Genomic DNA, 21532 nt, shown 5'->3' with positions numbered 1-21532 from the left:
TATGGTTAGGATTAGGGTTTGGCTTAGTGTTATTTGCATGTAATTATGCATAATTTATTGTTATAAATTATGTATGTTGTATATAATAGTAAGTATATGTAACTTGTTACAAGGACACCTTAAAATAAAGTATTACCTTTTAATCTAATCGAATCAAGTTTTATTGTCAAATCAAGTGACAATAAACAGCAGGTTCTCATTGTGTGTCAACTTACCCCACCATATTGTCAAATCAAGTGACAATGAACAGCAGGTTCTCATTGTGTGTCAACTTACCCCACCAATATATATATATATACAGTGGTGCATATTTTTTTATTTTACATACTTACCCCACCAATATATATATATACTTTATTTTTTTTTTGTTTTTAAGATATTGTTATTTATTTATAGTTATACAAAAATAATAATTTATACTAGTGAGAAATATTCTCTAGACAAGTGGAAATTTATTTATTTAGGTTATGTCTGGAGGTATAACATGATCATTAGCTTGTTTAACATCCCATTTATGTATTAAATTATTTATTTATTGTGTGTATAAAAAAGAGGGAGAGTAAAATGATAGATAGATAGATAGATAGATAGATAGATAGATAGATAGATAGATAGATAGATAGATAGATAGATAGATAGATAGATAATGAAGGTTTTTCTTTTTTCAGTTTGTTGATATGTATAAAAAAGAGGGAGAGTAAAATTATTGATAGATAGTTTATTATTCTACCTTTTAATGAAAGGCATTTTAAGGGAGAAAAAAAGGAGAGAAAGAGAGGCTATGAGAAGCAGGGCTCAGGTCTGCCTCCATGTGGTACAGCTATCAGTGATGATTCTGTGGATGCACGTTGATGTGCCATTAGGTTTCCATTCAAATCTCTCCCCAGGGTTCGGTCATGCTGCAGCGTTCCACACCACGCCAGCTGGTCTCTGCCCGGCCGGGACTGTGTGAAGTTCTTCTGGGGGAAGGGAGGGGTGAGGGGGGGACAGGAGTGTCTAATGGAATGTTAACGAGATCACTTTATGTCCTGTATCCACTTTCCTCCTGCCCGCTCCTTTAACCATGCCCTCGTACAAAACAAAGCCGCTTTCTGGCGTGTGAAAAAATTGTTGTTGGAGAAACGTTGACCAACACAGACGGCTGTTGTCACTTGGCTGGACTTGAAACAAATGTTTGACAAGGGCCAGAGAGAAAGGAGAGGGTAAACAAGCTGAAAAGGGCTGTGCTGCCCAATTATCACACCGACCCTTTCCACAGATCCTCAGTGGCGGTTCACTGTCTGTTTATAGCAAGCAAAGCCGACAGAAAATTAGCAGGTGTCTGTAGACAAGACCAGCCAGCCTAAACCAGCGGGCACCCCGCCGACTCCAACACAATTATTACCAGGCTATGCACATTTCGTGGCTTTAATCAACACATCAGTACAACGGAGAGGTCTCTCCCCCCACCCTTATCTCATTATGATGTCTAAGATAGCCATGACAGGCCCGCTTCACGTTAAGTGTCCTTAATACCTTTGTACTTTAAATTGTGTGGTTCGAACTGCTGTTAAACCCATTTACAGCTTTTATAATTAGACATCTGGACCCAGCTTTATTGTGGTTTTACCAGCTTTCAGAGAAGGTAAAGTTTCGACTCTAGTCCTGAGAGATTCCTTCAGCTAATGTCTTTGACAGCAATTGTCTTCTTCAAGGCATAAATATCCTCACCAGATGTTTAATTAAACTATGAAATATTTTACTATAGATACATTTCTTTTTTCTATTCAGAACTGTTTGTACTCTGAGTGTCAAAAAAGATATTATTTATTTATTTAAGTGCATGTTAAAGAAATATTTCCTGTTCTGTACAACTTACTTAAGTGCTTCACTATGTTTATTTTAATAGGATGAGTTATTTACTTATTTATTTATTTATTTGATAATGCCACAAATGCTGTCGATTGAGCTTAACCTGTAATAATTCTTTAATTTGATAAAATTACAAAACAAAAGTGTAACACAATTATTTCAAGGTGATATAGTTACACATTACATACTGACTTACATATTGACTTTAATAGCAGTAAATTATGCATAATTACAAGCAATTAACCCTAAACCAAACCCTAAGCATAACCAGTTAGTACGTGTAGTTAATTAATATTATCAGTACTCATTTGTGTAATAACACTGTAACAAAGTCACCAAATAAAGTGTAATCAGTTAATCTAAATAAATAATGTGAATAGCTGACAGTGTAATCTCAATGTCGTCATACTTCAAGATGAAACATTGTGAGTGTAGGGACTCATATAACAAGGCATTTCAGATCTGAGGATTGCTCAATACATCTTTGTCCATGTTTCTCACGCACAAGTGCCTGTTTGACCTAATCGTGGAAGAATGAAGAAAAGACATGGACAGAGAGAGGACTTCAAACAAGAGAATGCGAGGTCAGATGCAGAGCCCTTTCACTTTAAAGTCCCTCATCTGGCTTTCATTTGTTGAATTCCGTGTCTTTTACATGTACTGGCTGCAATTTTCACAAGCTCCCGTATCTGGAGAAGTCATGTGATTCCAGGCTGGCCAAACACTTTCTTTGAGGTCATCAAGGATACCTCTCAACACACACACAAATATCAATCGATCAACCTCCTCAATTTATCCTTCAACCACAATAAGCGAAGAGTGACTGAGACTTCAAAAAAGAGAATGTTCAGAGGAAAGCGGGGTGTGAAAAGAACCATTGATACAGTGTCCAACGAGTAGTGTGTCCAACACCTGCACCGCCTATTCACCCAAGTGTTTACACAATGTCATCCACAATTAATGGCTCTCAGGGGTAGGGCTGCGTGCCCTCTGCTGGGGCCCCAGACCCTTCCTGGGCCCTTATGAGTGCCTAATTGAGCATACCACCCTCCTGATTGAATTAACAGCTTGGTCCCAGGGACCTTCACCCCACCGGAGAGCCAGCCCGATGGAGGAGGGGGGGAAGGAGCAAGGGGTCGAGAGCGCAGAGTTGTCAAAATGTCAGCAAAGCGTGGCCCTTGCTGTTGGCAAAACCAAGCTAGAAATGTGAACTGGGGGCATTCAGAGGTCCCGGTCTTCACAAGGACAGGCCTGCCAGGTGGACGCTGGGTCCTAAGTCTGGATGTAGTTAATTCTATGGCCTGCATAGTATTATTTTTCTAGACAGGTGAATAATATGTCAAATGGTGGGAAAAATAAGTAAGTGAGTAAATAAATAAATAAATTTAATATTTTTATATTTGTATAAAACATTTTTTTTTTTTTTTTTTTTAGGGCTAATGGGACTTTTTTAATAATCAACATTGTTTTGATGGCTATTATTTTGTGTTGACTTTATAAAGTATCAATACATAAAGGAACATTTTTAAAAGTACAAATAGTCCATGTATTTTTGCAATAAATATAAGCTGCAAAGCAGCATAATAATAAAAAATAATATATAATTCCAAAATAATTAAATACTTTTTTATATTAAATTCTAAATGTCATGTCACACCAAGTAGCATGTCAACTTTTCAAAAGTATTTCATGTCATGTACTAAAAAAGTAAAGGCAGTACAACATATAATACTTTGCTACCATGATTTACCCCCCTGTTTTTTTTAAAGAATTTAATACTTTTTATTCAGCAATGACAAATTAATTTGATCAAAGGTGACAGTAAAGATTTCTTTAGAACTTACTATTCATAAAAAGAGTACTGAAAAGCAAAATGTATTAAAGTTTCTACAAAAAATAAATAAATATGCTTTTAACATTTCTAAAAATACAAAATGTTTAAATTGAAATAATATATATACATTTTTATATTTTTATCAAAATAAATGCAGCTTTGGTGAGTATAAGAAAAAAACTTAAAAACTTTGCAAATTAAATAATATATAATTATTTTTGCATTGTTTAGTAATTCAGAATAGGTCTGGGGGATTTTTTTTTTTTTTTTTTAATGATTTCTTTGTTTTGATTTTGGGTTCTTGTCATGTTCTTGTCATTCACCCAAAGAGTGTGATTAAAAAAAAACATTGTCAGTGCACCTGCAAGCTATTTTATTATCTTACATTATTTTTCAAACACACATCAATTAGAAAAATTCAAGCAAGGAGGAAACTTGGGTTCCTTTGCTGTCAATAACACAAAATATACCTTATTATTAGCTGAAGGGAGCCTGGTCCTTCAAAACAAATCAAATTCCAATAAGTTTCTACAAACAACTATCCAACTGCAGAAGACTTCACAGTGTGGACATGCTGGGGTCCGTTAGTTACTATTTTTATCCAGAATAAAGTCCTATGAGGAAAGATAACATTCTAATGTAATAATCAAATTCATATGTTTACCAAATACAGTGTATCATTTCAAATAATACTGAGCAAAGACAGATTATCCATCCACAATGCACCATTTCTAAAATCCAATAATAAAAAGTTTAAAGAGTCTAATGAATTGCAATTAGCCTTTGTTTACTGGATTAGGTGAATAATCAAAGTTTAAAACCGTGGCATTACACTCCAGTATGTCAGGTTTCTATTTGTTAGCAGTAATTTAGACATGACATCATGGTTCATGAAGGAGATGTCATTCCATCAGCTAATAGTGCTCATAAGTGAAATGCAATCCAGATGAAAAAACAAAAACAAGTGCAAATAAACCTGTTAGGTCTTGATTAAGGCATAGAAGCTTTTCCATAAGTTCCCATCAGATATAACCCCAGTTCCATCGCTATACCATGCAACTCACCTCTCTCTAACCCCAGCACAGTTTTGGGGACATACTATTGTAAAGAGTGAACTATATCTCGCATAACCCCCCCACTTTAGATCTCATGCCCTCAAATGACAAGGCAGCCTGCACGTTCCTTGATGTCACCCCATGCTCACAGCTTTTCTGATGGGAGTCCGCGGATGGGTCAATTAAACTCGCACTGTTCTTACACTGGGTCAGAAGTTTAGTGGGTCACCACCACAGACTCCCCCTCCAGTTATCTAATCCTATTCTATAAAAAGTCTCTCTGGACGACCACAGAATCCAAACGCATCCTGAGTTTGTTTTTGAACTTTATTAAGCACAACTGATAACGGAAAGATTTGTTATTATTGGATGAATCTCGTTAAATTTAGCAAGATTTTTTCACGGTGACATTACTTTCTGGACAGTTAAGAAATAGTTCTGCTAAAAATTTAAAATTCTGTATTAATTACTCACTTTAATGTCATCCCAGACCTGTATGACTTTGTTTCTTCCATATAACAAAAAGTGAATTCTTGAAAAAAGTATTGGCTTTATTTTCTGTAGAATTAAAAAGTGAATTAGTGCTATCAAGCTGCAAAAAGCACCATAAAAGTATCAAAAGTGCTATAAATGACAGTATTTTTTTCTTTCAATATTGCTATAAATGACAGTAGTATATATAAGCATGCCATGTTTATATATATATATATATATATATATATATATATATATATATAGGGATATGATATATATATATATATATATATATATATATATATATACATATACATTAGACATTAGACAGTATTTTTTCTAATGCTACTAGTTAACATGCATCATCACCAGGCCATAAGAGTTTCTGTCTTTTACATAACAGCAACACAATTATGGATATCATGGTTGTTCATAAATTACTGTGGCATAAACGTTGTTTTCACTGCTTGTCTTACAAGTACTTGGACATTTGTTTTGAAAAAGCTGTAAAAAGTAACTATAAATCACACTTTATATTCTTTCAAGTTGTTAGTGTGTTCTCTACAGAGTTATACAAATAAGATACACTTATAAATGTATGAATGCTATTGCATTAGATAAACTACCTAACCAAGTGGCATTTAATTGTAGGCAAACCGTTTTTAATCAAAACATTTCAATTTGAGAACAGTTTTTTTTCAAAAAATTTAAAAAAAAAACAAAAAAAACAAAACTTGAACTTAGTTCTGAGGAAATGTGGTAATCGATTTTTGCAGATATCATTTGATTTGATATTTAGTTTTCTAATACAAAATTCACACGTTTTCAAGAGTAGCTTGAGTGTCCATGTAGGGTTCATTTCAAAGCTTCGAAGATATCTTTATGCATATTGCGCCCCCTAGTGTATATATATACTTATTACATCATTGGACAGATGAGCAGAATCATTTTCTCCAAAATAACCGCTGGTGAATTTCAAAGGTTTAATTTGCAAAATTAGCACGGAAAAAAATCAGTTTTAAATAATAGATTAATATTATAAGTAGGCTATTATTACTGCTATTACTCTTTCTCTTGCAGAAACAGTATAGCCATAGGCTACCAATATTGTTTTCTAGGCTGTGTAAACAACACCGATATACATAAATTAAATACATAACACATGCCATCCTTGAGCATATTCATCATAACAGCAACGCAGAATCGTTCATTCTCCGTTCATATGGTCATAACAGTGGGACGGAGGGCTGAATGTGTACGATATAATTAGAGCGCAGTCACACGGAGGCGGAGCACTGATGCTTCACAGCCACGGATGCGAGTGTCAAACAAGCAGGTGGAGCAAAAGGAAAGAACCAGACGAGAACCGTCCACAGAATCTAAAACACATTTGATGAGGAAGAGGGGAAATATCAGTGACTTGATACGCTCTGAATGAGTGGGCCCTAATAGCGGTAAGAATTTTTTTATGGTCGTGATTTTTTACGATATTGTCGTGCTATGTTCTTGTGGTCAAGTGATTTGTAGAGCATTCATGTCATCAGATATTATTGCGCTGGATGTGATAAGCACCGCATACTGTATGCAAAATCAAAACATATTCTATGTAAACCATCTGGGAAGTGAGATGCTGTTTTGAGCATATGTGTCTTTATATGGCTCGATGAAATCAGCGTTTCTTTACTGTATAAACAACATATGTCTTGTTGGGGCCTATAAAACTATGTTGTTTATCGAAGCTTGCTATACACATAATCTACACAAGAGTGCATTGAACGAAAACAAACATTACATAATTGTGACATTAAAATTTGTCATTTCAGTTTTAGAGTCAGTAACTGCATTATTGCGGTTTAGAGGCATTAGATAGAGTGAGATATATAGATAGATAGATAGATAGATAGATGTAAAGTGCAGAGATGAGACATATTGAAATGGTTTTACAAACATGCATGATTGCATCTGAATCACAGACTCCAAAAATAGCAACTGCATGAGTTCTTTAATATTGCCCAGCATGCATGTGTAACCTTATGTAATTACCCTGAGGCGGGTACCGTCATCACATACAGAAGCAGAGCGTAAAAAATATGCATGCATGTGCAAGCTTTGTGGCGTCCCTCAGCCTTAGATAGCACTCTTAAGCTTTGATCTCTAGACAGAACATAATAATCCCTGTGATTCCACAAATCTGCTTGTGGGTTATTCAGCACTGTTATTGAAACACACTGCAGTATTCATTTTTGTGTGTTCTGTTGTTTATACAGTGAACCATGGTGGACCCATTGGAACCTGATGACCAGAGTAAATTCACAGGGGCCCAGTTTAAAAGCCCTGCTGCAGCCTCTGAAGCACCATGTCTACCTGAGCCAGGTGATGATAGAGAGAAAGATGTTAGTGTGGATTCCAGCCCACAGACAGAGCCCAGCACAGAACCGGAACTGAGCTCTCAAGAACCATGCCAGCAGCAAAACAGTCAACCAGAAGAGTTAAAACTACATCTGGACCTTTACAATTTTGACTCACCAGCTGCAGAAGGCAGTCGGTATGTACTGACAAGCCCTCGCTCTCTCGAGGCATGCGCACGATGTGGAGTGAAGCCTGTGGAGCTTCTGACTCGTCCACTGTCTGATTTTGCCCGTGAGGCACCTGGCCGGAGTATGCGTGTCGCCACAGGAATGTTTGAGATATATGAGCGGGATAGACATGCTAAACTCCGACACTGCAGAGAAGAGAGAGAGCGGATTATCAGAGAGGAGAAGAGGCGAATTTTGCAGGCAGCTCTGAACAATAATGCTGGTCCACTGGCTTCAGAGAAGTCAGAGGAAACTGTAAATGCTGGAATGTCTCAACAAACCAATCACAGTTTAACAAATCCAACCCCCAAAATAACACCTACTTGCAGCGGTGCACCCAAAAAACAATCTACATCAACAGCCACTAAAAGCACGACAGCAGGGTCAGGACAAGTTACTACAGTGTCCACATCCAGCTCTCGTTCCATCTCAAAAGCCAGTACAGTGAACTCTGCTCCTACTGCTAAAGGAACTTCTGCAAAAAAGTCTAAGTCCCTTGAAGTAGAATCTGCAGGAAAACTTCAAGGTCCAGAACCTGCGATAATCCAACGATCGATTCAGTCAGCTCCAGGAAGACAGGGCTCAAAAAAACCTTCCAGTGCTCATACAAAGGCTCCAAACACTTTCCCCAGATCAATACCAAAACCTTCGTTTCCAAGGACACCAACCTCACTTGCCCCGATTGTGTCAAAATCTGCTGTCCAAAGTCCTGCCAACAGCATTACAAGTACGTTTGCACAGCATAACGGGCACATCATCTCCAAATCAAAGCCTAGATGCAGAAGCCACTCTCTGGAGTCTTTGCAACGGAGGCGTGACACATTTTGTTCCTCTACTGCTTCAACAACGAACACCACAACTACCACATGTACCTCCTCTGAATCTGCTTCCTCATCCTATAGCTGGGATGGGGCAAGAGATCACTGGGCTAAGACATCAAGCCCTCGTGCCCGCACTTTAGCTACCTTTAACTCCCTGATGGGTCGTAGTTTGAGCTTGGGAGACCTTAGCCATTCTCCACAGACTATGCAAAAAGTGGAGCGCATTGTGAAAGAAGTGAAACGACGAGGACTTAAAGCTGTTCCAGAGCGTGACCGAAAGATTGCTGCACTAATGCTAGCCAGGTACCAAGAGGAGGACATAATGAGCCAGACACGCTACGTAGCACACCTGCAATGGGACAGTGAGCGGCGAATAGAGGAGCTGCGACGGGAGCGTGAAGAGCGAGAGAAACAGAGGGCTGTGCAGCAGTGCCAACGTGCATGGCAGTCACAGGTTTCTACCCGGCAGCGCTGGCTTAACCAGCAAGAGCGCGAGGCTGCAGAAGCAAAACTTCGCCAAGCATTGGAAAGTGAGGAACGTTGGAAAGACTTGGCCGAGCAACAAGAACGAAGCCGGTTGCAGAAATTGCAACAGGCCGCTCGTGAGGAAAAACACAAGAAGGCGTTACAAGAGCAGAACCTTAAAGCTCTGGAGGAGGAGCGAGCTGCTATTCTTGAGCAAGAGAAACTGCTCCTCAAGGAGAAACTGACCATCGCTGAGCTGAAGCGACAGGAGCGAGAGCACCAAATTCAAGAGGAGCGTCGTGGACTCAACCGTGCTGAGAAGAGGCGCCATGCAGCTCTTATCCAAGAGATTGCACGTCGTGAAGTGGACGAGCGTGAAGAAGCATGGAGAATAGCTGAAGAGAAGCTAAGTAGGTCATTGGAGAACTATGAGCTGATACAAGAAAAACGTGGGCAAGAGATAAAGGAGAAAGCTAAGCGAGAAGAGAAGCAGATCCAGAAAGCAAGACGGGCTGCCGAGCTACATGAGCAACAGCAGAAGGAACAGATGGAGGCAAAGGCTAGGGAAGCCGAAAGACGAGCACAACAAGCCACTCAAGTAGCTGAAGAGCGGGCACGGGAAAAGGCCCAACGTGCGGTGCAAAGCAGGAAGGAAAAAGAACGACTCCAAAGACTTAACCGCCAACGCGTAGAAGAGGAGGAGAAACAGCGCCGCCTAGAATTGTTGCAGTCCATTGAGCGCAAACTGGAAAAAAGTGAACAGATTTTCAGAGAAAAACGTGCTGTGTTGGAAAGTGCTCGATCCGTGGCACGTGCATCTTTCCACGTGCGGGATCGTGTTCGTGAAGAGACAAACATGCGCACCTTTGACAAAATGGCCTTGGAGGCTCAGTTAAAAGCAAATTTAGTTGAGAAGTGAGCGCTTCAAGTGTGCAACCTAATTGCTCTTTCCATGCACATCTGTCTAGAACTAAGCTGTGCTTGAGCCTACATGCTAGCCTCATCACCAAACTACAGCAACAATATTGAGGGTCATGCCCTCAAGTGTTGTATCTAAAGATTCATTTATTCCTGATGCTGGATCATTTTCATCATGTCATCTAAAGAAATATTTTTCTGTATTTATATCTTTTAAATGTTAATCTGAGAACTTTGTGCTTGTGTGTGGATGATCATATGTCGGGACATGATTGATTTTGTAACTTGGCAGCCATGTTGCTTTGAGAACTGTATATAAAGAGTTCATTGTTTACAAGGCACAAGGCACTATGACAACAGCGATAGCTTTTTTCTGAGAGTGGCTTTATTTCTAAAAAGAAGAAAAATAAAAGGGGACGGGATGCTTCTCCCAGAGTAAATCTTTTGAGGGAGACTCTTGTTTTCTAGGCCGCAGGAGAGTGAGCCATGACTTGACTGTATGTAAACTAAACTCTAGCTAAATGCTGACCCAGCATTACATCCTAGAGTCAGGACATGACAAAGAATGATCTCAGCACAGTGTAACTGCTGATGAATCACAGGAGTCTTTGATCAGCAACAGACCCATCAGGGCTCAAATCCATACTGACACCCCCTGCATTTCTTCAGGTGTGCTAATTTCTTTCACCCTAATTTCATTTTTGGTATTCTACTTCTCATAGGCATGTTCAGAATGGAATACTAGCTTATTATTTACTCTACAGTATACACTGTATATTGTCCAGTCATTAATGCAAACACTATTCAGAAATATTTGACCACTGAATACAAATGATTCAATCAGAATCATTTTTTCGGAGGGCTACATTATTGTTTTAATGTGAGTAGGCATAGGATATAACATATAAGACACAGGATGCTATTCATAAAACACCCATTATACTAAAAATGCAATGTCATGCCTGTACATGTAGGACAGGATTGGAGGCAAACTCACATTGATATCTGTGAGAAAAGCACTCCAGTAGGCATTTCAATTCCTATGAGAGCTTAACCCACAGTGATACTTGTCACAGCAGCCATCTGTCACAGGCTTTTTTGTACTGTACAGCAGTCAAACAGCCTGGACAAAAACTGTTTTTAGGGCTAGCACATTTTGCCTCTACGCACAGGCTCTTTAGATAATTATTGCATTTAGATAACTGCACAACACTGTTCTGTCAAAATCATGCCAAATTTGTTATGCAAGCAAGTCTGACACTGCAGCGTAATCATTTATATAACAGAGTGTAATGCAAAGTTTCTCTGCAATAATTGACTGTTATCTGGTTTGTCTCTTCTGACGCAGGTTTGGGAATGGAGAAGATGATGATGTTGACATCTGTGGCCTGATTCAGTAAAAATAACCCCCAAGAGACTGGAAATTTCACTTTGATCGCGGATCCTTATTCCCTTTCTGGCAGTGACTCAGCTAGGCATGAAGTAATTGGAAGGTTTAATAAACACTGAAGCCATTTTAATTCCAGCATATCCAGATGGCACATCAAAACCACTTTTAATATCATAAAAGCCCAAAGAAATAATTTCATTTTTATACATTACTGTATCATGAGTTATATTTAAGGGCTTTTTAAATGGAAGCAGAATCGTGGCGAATAATAATCAAAGTAATAATCATGAAGATAGACAAAAAAGGATTCAAAGATACAAAGCTTCTTAGGGCTAGTGACAAAGCAAGTGTTAATTTCATATCATTAAAATGGCCATTTCTGCATATCAATTTTGCTGCAGTGAACTTTGACAGCAGTGATAGGAACTTGACTGTAGAATTTTATGTGTAAAAGAATATCTCATCAAATTATTTTCATCTTGGCACCATTTTTTACTTTACTTGAGAACCAACAATTCAGTTTTGAAAATGGCATATTGTATTTAAATAAATAAATAATACAAAATCTGAATTATTAAGTTGTTTTATGCTTCTGGACATAACAATGTTATATGCATTTACATTATATATTTTTTTCTTCTTCTTCTTTTTTAACAAATATATATTTTGTCAAAATTCAGTTCTAGCTGAAATCCTGTGTTCTCTGTCCTGTGATTGACAGGTTTGGCTCAACTGTATCATAGAGTGCAACATCGGAGTTCCAAAGTAAAAATGTCATTAATTTCTCAATTTTTTAAGGATAACTTACAAGCCTATGAAAGAGAAATGGAGTCCGTCTCCCTACACTCTCAAATAACATAATCATTTATATGTATACTTTGCAATGAATATATCATTCTTTAAATCGTTTATTGTTATTTGCAATGCTTCATGGGATTGTAGTTCTTTAACTCATTAAAGCTGTTCAGGCCTACATAGCCTTCTACTACTTCTACTTTTTTCTGATTTTCAAATACTTTTTTGCTTCAAATCAAAGTTTGCAGTGTTGTGATTCAACTCATGGGCAGTTGGTTTGGTTCATGGCTTATAACTGTTTACAAAGACTTTTTTTTTAATCCCTATGGGAAAAAATTTCTGAACCAAGGTAAAATAAAATAAAATAAAATAATAATAATAATTAATATGATGAGGGTTGTTGGTGTTTTTTGTATTGAGTTTTTTTATTCTCACTAAAAGCACATATTTGACATTACATATATTTTTATTATTCTACAGTGTTTTACATTTACATGGACACAATAAGAAGGATACACAGTCCCAAAGTATGACAGATTTCCCTTACTGAATTATGAGTGCCTAACTTTTACCAGAAGTTGCAAACCTGCACAGCAAAGAGCAGGATGACAAAACAACTTCCCCTCTCTCAGTCCATCAGTCAGAACACTGTTAGTCCTCAGACTGAACGCTCTTCTGGCGGGTGATGATCTTGTAGGCCCGCTGTCTCAAACAGCTGTCTGAAGTCAGACGCCGGGCAGTTTCTCTCAACTCTTCAAGACTGGAGGAGGAGGCACCGCGAGAGGAGGCAAAGGATTGAGAGTGCTTCACTGCACACAGGACAAGAGAAGGTAAAGTCAATTCATTTAGAGTAAGTTTAACCAAAAAATGAAAGCCTTTTGGGCCACTCACAAAATATGTGGCATAAGTGTCTATCACATTATATTTGTAAAAACAACAATGAATAGCTGATGCCAACTTTTACTTCATTTTAAACACATCAACAAAAATTAAATAGCTTTAGTGTAATAATAGTTTAACATTTCATTTTCTTTCAGTATAGTACACCTATATACTGTAAATGCACAGGTCAGCTGAATATGAAATTACCACTGATGGTACTATGTAGGTTATGATTTCATCATGCGTGCACCTACACGAACACTTACACCAGTGCTGTCTGGAGGCCCGTCTCTGGATACGGCAACTTTTGATGCGTCGAGCAGCAGCTTTATGCAGATACACTGCGTTCTTCATGATGGATGGTAATTTGGCCTCAATCTCCGCCGCACAGATACATTCCTCAAAGAACTCTGGAGGTACAATGCACAACATTAACATTGTATGCAATTTAGTAAACTTTAAGAAGCCACTGCATTTTGATCAAGATATTTGAGCATCATATAATAATTTAGATAACTGGATTTAAAGGGCTTACAAAATTGAAAACTCTCTCACCAGTGCAAAAATAGTGCTTATTGAATCCATACAGCAAAAACAGACAGCTGTAGTCTGTGCGGTTGTGAAGCTGGTTCATTGTCTGATCAGTCAATGCTTAAACCCGATTATTTGTAAGGATATTATTACAACATACTTTATGACGTGAATTCTGGAAGGCTTTTAAACGACACTGAATGAGTTTCTAGGCATGCTGGGATGTTGGCTGCCTTTCCTTTAGCATTCGTTCCAATTAAGAAAAAATAAATTAATAAATTAAAATGCTAATTTTGTAAAGTCAAGTGCATCCAAACCAGGTTTGCCAACAGCAATGTAAATTAGTACTTCTTAGTATTTCCTTTTCCCTGAGGACCAACTTGATGTGGAAAAAAATAGTATTTTAGTGTATTTTGCATTTGTACGGTAAAGTCCATTTTTTTTAGGCATACAGTGTTGAATACTTCTTAGGTTTGCCTGAGAATTACATGCAACTTTTAAAGGGACAGTTCACTCAAAAATGAAATTCATGTCACTTTCAAGTTGCTTGTTTCAAACCTGTTTCTTTCTTCTGCTGAACACAAAAGAAGATATTTGATTCCCAAGCAGTTGCTGGTAGCCATTCACTTCCATAGTGTATATATATATATATATATATATATATATATATATATATATTGTATTTTTTATTTTTTTTTGCATACTATGTAAGTCAATGGCTACCATCAACTATTTGGTTGCAAACATTCTTCAAAGTATATATCTTATTTTATGTTCAACAGAAGAAAGAAACGTAGACAGGTTTGGAAAAACAAGAGGGTGAGTAAATGATGACAGGATTTTAATTTCTGTGTTAAAATTAAAATTTTTAACGAAACCTGAAACTATGATCGACACACATAAACACACATAAAATCAACATACGGTAAACACATTCAGAAACTTTTTCTTCACAAAACGTTTTTTTTTTTTTTTTTTTTTTTTGGCGCTTTTATTACCTTTATGGATCTTCTAAGTTTTGGTTACCTGGACAGAAACCTCAAAAGGTTTCATTAAAAAAACCTTAATTCTTTTAATACTGACATGATAGCAAAAATCTTCTACTCATAGAAGAGCATGGCTAATGGAATGCACTTACTGCGGAGATGGCTGACGTCTCCTTTCATTCTTTCTTCCCTCTCATGGGTGCGTTCTGTTGCATTTAGACCCTGCTCTAGATCTTGCAGAGCCTCCTCAGCCAATTTCAGCCTACACTCCAGTTCCACACGAGACTCCATCTCTGCCTACACACACACACACACACACACACACACACACACACACACACACACACACACACACACACACACACACACACACACACACACACACACACACACACACACACACACACACACACAACATATAATGTATATTATGAAGACAGAGTATAAGGGGGAATCATTTTAGAAGTGAGGTACTGTATGAAGAAGGAGACAGGCATGGGCTTTTATAGAATTTCAATTGATTTTTATATCAGTGAGAAGTGATAGTAGATGTGCAGATGATCCAGAGATGCAGAAGAGGTAATGCGATATATATGTAACCTAATAACACTGTCATAGTACCCTGAAAAGAACAGTGAGAATTTTGCAATGTTCCACAACCAGATTTACAGAAAGCCTTTTTTTACAGCATTTTTCAGTACCTTCAGCTCTTCCTCTGTGTGCTGTTTGTCTGCTGTGAGCTGTGTGAGCGACTGCTGGAGAGTTTGAGCTTGAGAAGAATAAAACTCCCTCTCCTCCTGCAGAACTTTGGCTCGCTTTTCATTCTCTTTCAGCCTGCAGGAGGCGACAGAGAGAAGTCTGGCTGACTGCCATCAACACAAAGCTATAGGAAAGAGAGCACTGGAGTGTAGTTTGTGAGAAGATGCAATGACAGAATGCTATATTTGCAGAGGATTGTTTCCTGCTCACTGTTTACTGTATAAAAGTACAAAATAAATAATTTTTCGTTTATATTAGCATTATGATCTGTACATGAATTATAACTTTGGCATCAGAATGAAAAAAAAAAAATCCTTGTGTCGTTCACAAACAAGATAACAAAATGCTTAGTCATGTTGTCAATATAACAGTGCACTCTGTTAGTATTACCTGAAGTAAACTATGACAGTAGTTTAGATAGTTACTGTATTGAAATGCAGAAGGCTGCACTTCTGTATGCCATATATCCATTTCAAAAGTACAAATTTACACATTACTGTATGTGGGATACTGAATGAAACAGACAGGATATGATAGGCTACATAGTTACACTTTTACTAGTGGTCTGACCAAAAAAAATAAATAAACAAGTATAAAAGAAAGTCTAAGAAAAACATATTGACTTAGTTTAATTTGTAATGGAAGGTAAGGTGCATTTTATTGTGGGATAACATACATTACCCAGTGAAATGTTCTCTATTGCATACAGCACATGTTCGCAATAGCAGCAAGTCTACATGTTATGTATTATATATTCACTAATGCACAATGTACACACTACAATATATTTTGCAGAAATATAAGGAGTAGCCTATATATTTAATCATAAAATCAGTTATACTCACTATTTTTTTTAAAGAGTATGCAGCAGTAAACAGAAATGTAACTACATTTTTTTTTTAAACTAAGTAAACAAAAATCAATGACATCCTATCAGATTTGTTATTTATAAATTTGTTGTATCATGCATAATGGACCATAGAGAAGAGTCACATTTATTTATATCCTGCTTTTGAGGTCACTCATGCCTGCTAGTCAATCCACTCTCTGTATTTTGTGTTTCATTCACATCTAATCAATAGACTGGCTTGTTTATGGATCAATGTACATTTCCATTGTCATGGTCTCAACGGTCTATTTATTCTAAAGAACTTCCTGGCCAAACAATGACGTTAGAATGGTGCTACATTTCAAATCTTTGTTCGTTTAATTTTTTTTTTCTTGATCAGATTTTCTCACCTTTCTTCTGCCTGTTCTTTCTCCTTAAGCAGGCTCTTCATCTGCTCCTCGATGTGCCGCAGGTTGCCCTGAAGCTGCACCTCTGGATTCTGAGAGTCTAAAGAGGCCCGCCGATCACTTCCTGTTTCAGCTACATCCTGTCCTCTATCTCGCAGCAGCTCGAGGGTACGCTTTTTCTCTTGGGATAACTCCTGAAGAGACAGAGTCAGACTTTTGTTATGGATCATTTTTTTTTTCACCTCATGGATAATAACAAGCCAGAACTTCATTATAAAATGTCTTTCATACAACTCTACGCAGCCTCATTCTTCTCACATGAAATAATTTCACCTCAGATCAGTCCTGCATGTTTATTTATTTGTTTGTGCTTCACATCTGGTAATGATATTTTGACTGTCCACTGTTCTTTAACTTCTAGATTTTTTTTCTTTCCAATATTATATTTTAAAATGTTTATGTCATGATACCTCTAAAGACTTCTGCAGAATTGTGGTAAGATTGTGAAGCTCCTCTTTCTCATTTTCCACTCCTTTCAGACACTGAGCAGTACCATCCAGATCTCTACCAACACAGAGCAATAGACAATGTTTCAGGGGATGTTCAGCATAAATTTTAACATATTAATTATTAATTTAATATTTAATTCATACAAATGCTGAATTGTTCTCAAAACCCATTTATTATGGCATGACACATCTTTCATAAAAATGTTATGAAGTAAGTACATAAGTAGATTATATAAAAAAGATAGATAGATAGATAGATAGATAGATAGATAGATAGATAGATAGATAGATAGATAGATAGATAGATAGATAGTGTCGTACAGTTTAATTTGATCTTGTTCTGTTCTCAGCTCTTGAACCACTTCCTCAAACTTCTGCTTTTCTTCCTCCAGCAATTGATTCAGTCTCTCCAGCTCCTACAAAACACAGATACACACATGAACACACAGACATATTTGCATATTTATCCATCACTCACTTTACATGCATTGACTGAATATCAACACATATCTTTGTACCAATCTACAGCATAATGCATCTAAATACTGCATAACTGGACATTGTTGGTATAAATAGAAAGCTAACCGCCTTTTGTTCTCTTTGCAAGCACAGTTCTTCAGTCTCCTCCATGAGCTTATCTGACAAAAACACAATACATCACTCTTCATAAATTAGACATTTATGGAAAGAAAGAAATAAAGAAAGAAAGAAAAAGAAAGAAAGAGTTTGGCTAAAAGAAGAAAATAAAAAGATGTGGCCATACCTAAGTATTCCTGCTTTTCTTTAGCCAGCTGTAGCCCCTGAGCTTCAAGACTCTCAATCATAGCCTCACCCAACTGAGCATTCTTCCAAGTGCTTTAATGAAAACATCACACCACCACACAAAAGTAACACATATGTCACACACAATCTATAACATATTAAAAAAGCTGGAATTAAATCTTAAATGTGAAATTGGTTTAAAGCATGGTTGTGAATTTACAAGAGAGGCTTTAACTACTTTCTTCTTTTTTACAGAGATGTTCTTAGATGTTCACTTACACTTTTCCTGACTCTTGTAGCATCTCCACCCATTGGTTCTGCTCTGGCTCTGATTCAGCAGCCAGGACAATGTTTCCCTATACAGGATAAGAAGAAAGATATTCATTAAGATTTTATTGTATTTTATTTTTTATTTTTTTATTTTTTTTTTATTAGTTATTTATTAATTAATTTTTTATTTTTTTTTTAATATATTTTTTTTTATTTTTTTTTTTATTTTTTTACATTGTTAATATTTTTTTTACATTGTTAATATTAATAATGTATTATTCATATTATTATTAATATATTGTTATTAATTATTTTATTTTATTTTATTTTATTTTATTGAATAACTCAGTGGCAAGTTCACATAAGGGCCAGGGTTTATATATATATATATATATATATATATATATATATATATATATATATATATATATATATATATATATATATAAAAGATTAATTTGATTGAATTTGTTCATCCTACCCCTTTCTGGTATAGCTTTGGAAACCCAGTTGATTGTGGTGAATTGGTTTCCAGTAGAATAGAATGGAATAGAATAGAATAGAATAGAATAGAATAGAATAGAATAGAATAGAATAGAATAAAGAACAAAAGAAGAAAATGCTTTTACTGTGAAGTCTTCATGGTTGATAACCATTGCAAATGGCATGCCTTGATCTTCTCTTGGCTCGACGATGCATCCACCTAATGGAATCACCCCTTACATTGAGAAAAAGATAAAATACATTCCAAGCTCAGTAAAAATGTACACTTGAACACAATGGACATGTTTTGCTTACATTACTCAGTATGTAATTGCTTGGTTATATTATAAAAGTGAGCGGTCATCACACAGCTCTGCTAATATCATGCTTGCATGATATTGCTTTAGTATATGGTTGTAAAATTAAATACATATTCACTACTATTTCAATACACTGTAACAGATTTCTGTAGTTTCCACTGCATTATTACTGTACGTTTCACAGTAATCTTTTTACAATGTAGTACAGTTATTGTTAATAATAATAATGTGCAACTCTAAGAAATGTAAATGTCTGTGTACCTTGGGGTGAATGTTGAAGTATCTATTGGTCTCAAAGCTTTTTTTCTCGTTCTCAGCATAGTACAAAAGAAAACTATCCTTGATGATGAAGAATCTGTTATGAAAGCATAAACAGCAACAAGAAATTCACTAATAACCTCACAGCTAACACTGCACATTCTGACCATTAGATAAGCACTATATGAAAACCCTTCACTGCTTCCTTCACAAATTCATAAATGGCCAAATAACCTTCAGTTTTCACGTTCATTTCCCTGGAATTGATCTATCCTGGAATTGATGAGTCCTAATGTACAAAAACTCACCGGCGGCACAGAATGTCCTCATGGATCTGACTTACTCAGCTTTAAAAGCACATTAAAAACACATCAGTTCAGTTTATAATGAAGGGTTACTCAATATCAGCTAAGCTATAAAGCTTTTAAAGAGCATTACACAACAAGGCACCACACAAAAATATATGTGCTTAAACTGAGCAAAAATACTAATAATACCACAGCTTGTTCTTTTGCCTCACTGTATCTAGTCTATAACATTATTTATTTCATACCACTTCATTACTGACCAGAAAAAAAAAATACATTGTATATCTCTGCAGGGAAATTACAAAATAATGAAAAACAGCAAACTAAAATACAATAACTAAAAATATCCTCCTAATAAAAGAATCGTATGCTTTCATTTTTGTTACAGACTGTGCATAGTAAGGGCCTAATATTACCTGCGGGACCACTTGGCTGAGGGCCTCCCGAAAGGTCTTTTCCACAGAACCCCATGCAGTTGCACTTTAGTGCTGATATCTAAAGCGTCCGAGTCAGCTTGATCCATGGAGGTCCAGGGCAAGAGTAGGGAGGGTTTGGACGAGGAGAACATAGCTGACTCTTTCACAGGAAGTACGAGAAGAGGAGGTGTGGTAAAAAAAAAAAAAAAAAAAAAATCAATAATGTTAAAATAGTAGCAAGTACACTCTCCAATAATCCTATAGAGATGCATTCAAACAGACAGAGCTTGTGATGGTATCCTCCAGTTATTCATCGACGTGGAATGATGCATCTGCCAATAGTGACATCAGCTGGTATTGGATGTGGAAACAAAGTCAGAGAGGGAGGGAGGAATGGATGCAAGAGGGTTAGGGAAGAGGCTTTGGGAAAGGGTGTTTTTTTTTTTCTGAAGTACGTCATTGCAATATTTTGAAGAGAAAATCTATTACATTGCAGATTACATCACTTATGACGTTGGACCTATCTATCTATCTATCTATCTATCTATCTATCTATCTATCTATCTATCTATCTATCTATTTATCTTTCTATCTATCTATCTATCTATCTATCTATCTATCTATCTATCTATCTATCTATCTATCTATCTATCTATCTATCTACCTACCTACCTACCTACCTACCTACCTACCTAGATGTTTCTTTAACTATTGAAGATGTAAATTTAATTGATTTTTATTAAAACTATAACAAATTACTATTACAGAAATTGTAGAGAGGTAATTATAGAAACAGTGTTTCTGGAAACTTTTGCCATGCCTTTATCATTTATTTAATTCATTTTATGTGTTGATTTTTTATCATTTTACCTATGTCCCAGACACAGGCTTTCTATCTAACAGTAAAACATGAAAATTCATCAACATAAATAAATAAATAAATAAATAAATAAATAAATAAATAAATAAATAAATAAATAAATATGTGAATCAATGCTCTCAACTTAGAATGGCCCCCTCTTCACCAGTTTTAAAATCTCTTCTTAAAACTAATTTGTTCTCCTTAGCCTTCAACATGTGTTTACTGTTATATATATATATTTTATCTCTCTCTCTCTCTCTCTCTCTCTCTCTCTCTCTCTCTCTCTCTCTCTCTATATATATATATAAAATACATATAAATATATTTGTATTTAGCCTTAAGACAAGTGAGTAAAATGTGTCCACAGGGACAAAAGTGATTATATTAACCAAATATATATTAGACAGGTGGGGGAAAGAGATTTTAGATGTTGTTCTTACATAAAAGAGCAATCTGTCCAATTTCACAGACAGATTAATCTGCTAAAGAGCCATTTGGTGTTGTCGTGTGTGTAAGTGTTCGGATTACAGATGTATTCTTGTCCAAACAACTTCACCAAACACATTTTGGCTCTATATGCTTGTAAAGCTGCCATGTTTACAGTGATTTGTCTTATGGTATCATTTACGAGTAAATGTAGTTTGCTAATGGATCAGGGATTATGTACACTGGACACTTAACACAGCTTCCAGATCCAGTGGATTTATATTTAGATTTGTGTTTTTGTATAATTTACGATTAAATGTGGTTTGATGAAATAGTCAAAAACTA

The 21532-nt window shown here is 36.2% G+C and overlaps 2 protein-coding genes across 3 annotated transcripts; one reads left to right on the top strand and one right to left on the bottom strand.

The window, feature by feature from the left end:
* Positions 1-6416: 6416 nt before the first annotated feature.
* On the top strand, positions 6417-11955 carry LOC109057366 (coiled-coil domain-containing protein 177-like). 2 transcript variants are annotated; one of them, XR_006156901.1, is made up of 3 exons: positions 6417-6668; positions 7482-10663; positions 11343-11955. XR_006156901.1 is itself a non-coding variant. In XM_019074599.2 (2 exons), exon 2 carries the CDS (start codon positions 7488-7490, stop codon positions 9993-9995), a length of 2508 nt encoding a protein of 835 aa, XP_018930144.2. In that variant the 5' UTR covers positions 6417-6668; positions 7482-7487; the 3' UTR covers positions 9996-11955. The 2 variants fall into 2 exon arrangements, 1 of the variants encoding a protein (XP_018930144.2); XM_019074599.2 differs by having other exon boundaries at positions 7482-11955.
* Positions 11956-12598: 643 nt separating this feature from the next.
* Positions 12599-20262, bottom strand: LOC122140203 (pleckstrin homology domain-containing family D member 1-like). Its single transcript, XM_042742962.1, has 13 exons — positions 19900-20262; positions 19179-19272; positions 18744-18833; positions 18124-18200; positions 17846-17937; positions 17668-17720; positions 17404-17498; positions 17044-17137; positions 16577-16767; positions 15280-15412; positions 14731-14875; positions 13328-13471; positions 12599-12988 (listed from the first exon to the last, which is right to left on the bottom strand). Exons 1-13 carry the CDS (start codon positions 20169-20171, stop codon positions 12831-12833), a joined length of 1638 nt encoding a protein of 545 aa, XP_042598896.1. The 5' UTR covers positions 20172-20262; the 3' UTR covers positions 12599-12830.
* Between the last annotated feature and the right edge of the window lie 1270 nt (positions 20263-21532).

This window comes from Cyprinus carpio, chromosome B17 (genome assembly GCF_018340385.1).
Source record: "Cyprinus carpio isolate SPL01 chromosome B17, ASM1834038v1, whole genome shotgun sequence".
NCBI classification, from domain to species: domain Eukaryota; kingdom Metazoa; phylum Chordata; class Actinopteri; order Cypriniformes; family Cyprinidae; genus Cyprinus; species Cyprinus carpio.
Note: the sequence above shows the minus strand (reverse complement) of the source record. Positions and strands in the feature narration are given on the sequence as shown.